We start from the raw sequence: 5,475 nt of genomic DNA, 5'->3' as shown, positions 1-5,475 counted from the left end.
GCCCCGGAGAGCAACCAAAAGCAGGACCTCAGACGTCTAAGGGGCCTGAGGCACAGATGAGTGCAGGACACTGAGGGCTGCAGACAATTCCGCATCAGTTTAATCGGTAGTCCCCTGACATAACCTGGGTTATGCAAGGCCCTGCTTAGGGCTGGCAGTGAGGACCCAGGACCTCTAGGAGAGGCAGGTTGACCTGGCCCAGCAGCGTAATGCCAACGGGGTACCCTAGGCCCTCTAAAGTGAACTGGATATCCTTCCTGAGACACAGGCCCAAATCCATAGGACGTGATCCAGAAGGAAAGTCAGCACCCTCCAGCTGAGCATCCACATGCAGTACTAGGGTGGGATTGCCTGAACACGAGACCCTGGAAGCAGTTCTATTGCCCATGGACTGTTTGAGGCATCCATATGGGGCAGAGAGCTACAACACAAGAGTTGGAGGCAACTCTGCCCCTCTTGGATTGCCAGTGGGAGGCCAAAGAGGCCCGCTAGGCAGTGGAAACGCTCTAGTGCACAGGTGACAGTCTCCCTCCTTCAGCCACTACTAACCAGATGAGGATCACACATGTGGAGTCCGGACGTGGGCATCTCCATGCTGGTGCTCACAGTTCAGAGTGTGAACTCTCAGCAGAAACTCACCCTTCACTTTGAGATTCATTTCACCTGTCCTGAAGAGCCAGAGAACAAAAATCCATTTGCACTGGGGCCACCCTTTCCTGTCTTGCCAGGAAGTGGAGAGACAAACCAGTTAAGGCACTTTGGACTTCTCATTCTGAAAAGATGATTCAAAGCTATGGGGACATATGGGCAGCTCAGCTCCTTTCAACCCTGATGGGTCTAGCCCCTAGGCACCAGAGTGAGGTTTGGTCCGGTCCTCTGAGCACAGAGACTGGCACCCCCAAAGGTGACTTATCCCATCCCACCTTGCAGATCACCATGAATTGGAGACAGTGCCTGCTGCTTGTTTCTTTTTCTCCCCACTGAGCATTGGTAGACACGGGAAAGATGGCTGTCACGAGCCACAGCTGCCTCATTCTGAAGGAGTCATTTCCAATGTAGTCTTCTGTTGGGGGAGATCTGAATCCCCTTCCTGGGGTCTCCCTTGTCTTTGCTGCAGTGTTTACAGAAGTCATTGCTTATTATTCTGCCTCAGATTTGCTCTCCCTCAGAGCAGGCTGAATTACCACAGAGGTCTGGGGAGGGGTAGCCCTTGCTGGAGTTGTTGACACACTTTCCACCAGCTCACTATCCCCAGGGACTAGTTACACAGAGCTCGCTCCCTGTAGTCCCAAGGAGAGAGGAGATGCAGCAGGACCCTTCAGGATCCTGATTCCTTCTGTAAGCCGTGGGAGACTTTGGAGAGCAGGTACATTCAGGTGCTGTTGATAACTCACAGCAGAAACTGCTGGAAGCAGAGGACAGGAGTGTAGCTGCCTGTGTGGAAGGAGTTGAGGTCTGGAGAGATAAGAAGGAAGGGAAGGAAGTGCACAGGAAGAAATTGAGAGTAAGAGCTAGTCCCTGGGTTTTGTTCAAAGGTACCATCAGAGAAGTCAGTTCTTCATGCCGAGGGTTACAGGTAGACACAGTATTTGCACAGGCAAATTTAGTGTTGTTACTTAGCTCATGGGAGTTTGCGTGGTGTCAGTTATACAAGACCTGTGCCTCTGTCTTGTCCTTTCCTAGGTGACTTCCAGGGCTCACTCCTTCCTCCAGATATTGCCTCTGTGTCCTTACCATTGCTGAGCTCTCGGGCAGTGAGGCTGTTACTGCTCAGTTGGAGCCGTGCTGCTGCTGTGCAGAAGCCAGCCTGGGGGCACTGCCATACCTCAGCTGAGCTGTAGGTGTGTGGGTTCAGGGTGCTTGCACATGTCAGTTCATCTCTCACACTGAAATTCCACTTTTTCTTTACCTTTACCTTTATCATCTTTATCATCTTTATGTCTCTCTCTATCTTACTTTTGTCTCAGGGATCAGTTTCTCATCTTCAGCTTTCTCACATTAGACCGCACGCTACTCTCCAGGTACAGCACTTATTTTGGGGCCCTCTCTCAAGAGGACTACCTCACAGAGCAGCTCTTCCCAGCCCAGGAGAGAGCTGGCATGCAGTTGGTGTGATTCCCCTTCCCCTTTTTACTTACAGACAACAGGAAAACTCTCAGGGGGGTGTGAACATCCAACATCAACAAGAGCTCTATCTTGCAGCTCACCTACCTGGCGAGTGGGAAGAAGAAAGATCTACAACACAGCATGCAGAGAGGAAAATGGGTCAGCCAGACACTGCTGATGGAGTTCCTCTTGCTGGGACTGGGGGATGCCCGTGAGCTCCAGACACCTCTCTTTCTCCTCTGTCTGGCCACATACACAGTGACCATGGTTGGGAAGATCCTCATCATTGTGCTGGTGGTCAGAGACCCACATCTCCACACACCCATGCACTTCTTCCTGATGAATCTGTCTGGCCTGGAGACCTGCTACAACTCCACCATCCCGCCCAGGCTGCTAGCCAGCTTCCTCACTGGAGACACGACCATCTCTGTGCAGGGATGTATGGCTAGTTTTTCTTCTCCCCTGCTCCCACCTTTTCCCCTGAGCAGACCAGAAGACTTGCCACAGAAGGAAGGAGGACTCGGAGGCCCAGGCTTGAATGCAGCACAACTTTAATGAGTCTAAAGAAGAGAAGGAGGTGGCTCACTGGGAGCACCAGGGTCAGCCACTAAGAAGCAGAAGAGCTCTTGCAGGGTGTTGTCCGTCGGCCTGCCCTGCAGAGGGAGAGACGCCAACAGGTCCCCGCCAGGCTAGTGTTGAGAGACAGCAACAGGAAAGGAAAGAGAGAGAGGAGAGTGGAAGAAGGAAACAATGGCCCAAAGCTCTACATAGAATGCCCTGAATCTCTGCCTCCTCTCCAGCAGCATGTTCTGAGGTCTTGGGAGGATCTTGACAGGGGAAGCTGCCAGCAGATTTAGCAGGGTTGACACCTGTTGCCACAGTAGCGGCTGGTGATGCAGGAGAGGTCACAGCACCCAGAGGTGATGGGCACTCCGTCACGGCTGAGGATGCTGCCAACAGCAGCGGAGGTGGAGGAGCCCACAACGGTGTTCTGTGGGAAGGAGCTGAGGATGGGGCCGGGCAGGGTCACCACCACGGGGGAGGGCTCAATGACGACTATGGAGTTCTGGCACTGCCTGACACAGGGCTCATTGCAGCTGTTGGCCAGCGGGGTTGGGCCGCAGGGCTGGCAGGGCTGGCACTGGTTGTAGCAGGACATTTCTCTGGGCCAGAGGTACACCTGGGAGAGAGGGTAGAGACTAATCAGAGCACAGGTACATGTGAGGAGCAGTTTGTCGCGAGTCCAACACCCCACTGTGAGCATGTGAAAGGCGCCTGCAGTGAGGGAAAAGGGTTTCTTGGCCTCATCCGGACATGGTACTGCCAAGTGCCACCAGCCCCAAGGTGGCTGATGACTATCTCTTAAAAGAAGAGCCTCCTCAGGCAAGTCCCAGACACTCGCTGTTGCCCTTCTCCCCCCTCCCATGACAAGCAGCGCCACAACCCAGCACAGGATGGAGGAGCACGCATCTGCATGACCAGAAAAAGGGCGTGGGGAAAGGGCTTCAGACTCACCTGCTTCCCAAGGAGAAGGAGACAAGAGAAGTGGATGAGAGAGCGAGGAGTCGCACTGGCTTTTATGGTGGCCCTGACCTGCCCCAGGCCCAGAGGCAGCTTCTACGGAAGTGGCAATCTTCTAAGGTGCTCGTGACGAACAGAAATCATCTCAGCTAATGACATGGGCTGGGTGGTTGTTTTCCCCAACACTACCTATTCATTTCCTGGCTCTTGCCATACCCATTCCCTCACAGAGGCGGCTTCTGAGTGCTGGGATTGAGAGGCCCCAGGATTTCCGGGGCAAGAATGTGTCAGTGCCGGCAAAAGACTCAGCTCAGGTGCCGGATAGGTGCAGGGCAGGCAAGTGATGTTGGCCTGGGGCACGCTCGTGGGGTTGCCTGTGGCTGCATTGACAGGAAGGGGCCCAGCTGCTCCCAGCCCTGCAATTCCTGGCTGGTCGCCCAAGGGCTTTCCTTGCGTGAGGACATGCTGTGTCTTTCTCTTTCCCTCCCTCAAACACAGCTGGGGCAGAGGAAGCAGCAGTCCACCATGTGCTTCCATTGAGCACACGTACCCTGGGGTACAACACTAACATTTCCGTAGCTTGCTTCAAAACAGCATATGCACACCTAGAGCTTTATAATAATATCAGCTTCTTGCAGTCTAGAGAAAAGTGTAATTTAGAAGTTAAAGGCACTGCTCTAAATGCAACAAACAGAGGGAAGACCAATTTTGAGGCACTGAGGGATCGATCTGAGTGACAGATGTCATCTACCTGGACGTGTGCAAAGCATTTGACACTATCCCACATGACATCCTTGTCTCTAAATTGGAGAGACATGGATTCCACAGATGGACCACTCGGTGGACAAGGAATTGGCTGGACGGTCGCACTCAAAGAGTTGTGGTCAACAGCTCAATGTCCAAGTGGAGATCAGTGACGAGTGGCGTTCCTCAGGGGTCGGTACTGGGACCGGCGCTGTTTAACATCTTTGTCGACGGCACGGACAGTGGGATCGAGTGCACCCTCAGCAAGTTTGCCAACGACACCAAGCTGTGTGGTGCAGTCGACACGGTGGAGGAAAGGGATGCCATCCAGAGGGAGTGCCTGGGAAAAGCTGTTCCCAGCCTTTTGGCCTTGGATGAGATGCAGGAGACTTAGCTTCAGGGCCCCATGGTCTGGGGAAGGCGAGGGGAACTCCCGCATCAGCTGGCATCACCACACAGGGGAAACCGCCACCGGTTTGGCTCTGAAAAGCTTTTCCTTAAAAGCAAGCATCCTTGCAAAATGATTTGGCATTTGCCCAATGAAGTCTTTCATCTGGAGAAGCTGCAGCCACATGCTCTGACTGCTCTAATGTGATTCCTGACAGGTCCAGTTGGCTGTTGTCAGTCTTTCCAGGCTGCCCCCAGTCTTCCTTTCCCAGGACACTTACTTTCCTGGAAACACCGCTACCACATTTGTTGTCCCCTGTAACCTCAAAGCTTTTACATGAGTCATGACCCTGGGAAACAGCTCAGCCCCTCAAGGCTGCCTGGAGGCAGCATGGAAAGAGTTGGCCAGGGTTCGAGGTCCAGTGAGACCTGAGTGCTGTGTCCCCGTCTGCGTCCCCATAGACAACGAGGGGCTGAGAGTGTGACTGAGGAACTGCTGGGGACCTCCCTGCCAGAGCAGGGATGGGGCAATCTAAGCAGGACAGATGCACAGGCAACATTGTTAAGACAAGTCTTATGTTAAGTCTGGACAGAGACCGTCCACAGAGAGGAGGAGGCCAAAGAGGTTGGCAGCTTCCTCCTGACGACAGATTAAGGTAAAAGAGAGTTGAAAAGCTGAAGTGCCCATCAGATTCCTCCCTGATGCCTTCAGTCTGC

General features: G+C 53.5%; 1 protein-coding gene across 1 annotated transcript; it reads right to left on the bottom strand.

Moving 5' to 3' along the window:
- Positions 1-2,959: 2,959 nt before the first annotated feature.
- Positions 2,960-4,198, bottom strand: LOC129195261 (feather keratin Cos2-3-like). The gene is made up of 3 exons (XM_054801074.1): positions 4,178-4,198; positions 3,622-3,723; positions 2,960-3,286 (listed from the first exon to the last, which is right to left on the bottom strand). Exons 1-3 carry the CDS (start codon positions 4,196-4,198, stop codon positions 2,960-2,962), a joined length of 450 nt encoding a protein of 149 aa, XP_054657049.1.
- Between the last annotated feature and the right edge of the window lie 1,277 nt (positions 4,199-5,475).

Source organism: Grus americana, chromosome 22 (assembly GCF_028858705.1).
Source record: "Grus americana isolate bGruAme1 chromosome 22, bGruAme1.mat, whole genome shotgun sequence".
NCBI classification, from domain to species: domain Eukaryota; kingdom Metazoa; phylum Chordata; class Aves; order Gruiformes; family Gruidae; genus Grus; species Grus americana.
The sequence above is the reverse complement of the archived record's forward strand: the minus strand, read 5'-3'. Positions and strand labels throughout refer to the sequence as shown.

Excerpts from the sequence above, each read along its gene's own strand:
- LOC129195261 (XM_054801074.1), bottom strand. The coding sequence starts at position 4,198 with ATGTTAGTGTTGTACCCCAGG. Across the intron at positions 3,724-4,177 it reads TGTTAGTGTTGTACCCCAGG|AAGCTGCCTCTGGGCCTGGG; the intron begins GTACGTGTGCTC and ends CCACTTCCGTAG. Across the intron at positions 3,287-3,621 it reads TCCTTCTCCTTGGGAAGCAG|GTGTACCTCTGGCCCAGAGA; the intron begins GTGAGTCTGAAG and ends CCTCTCTCCCAG.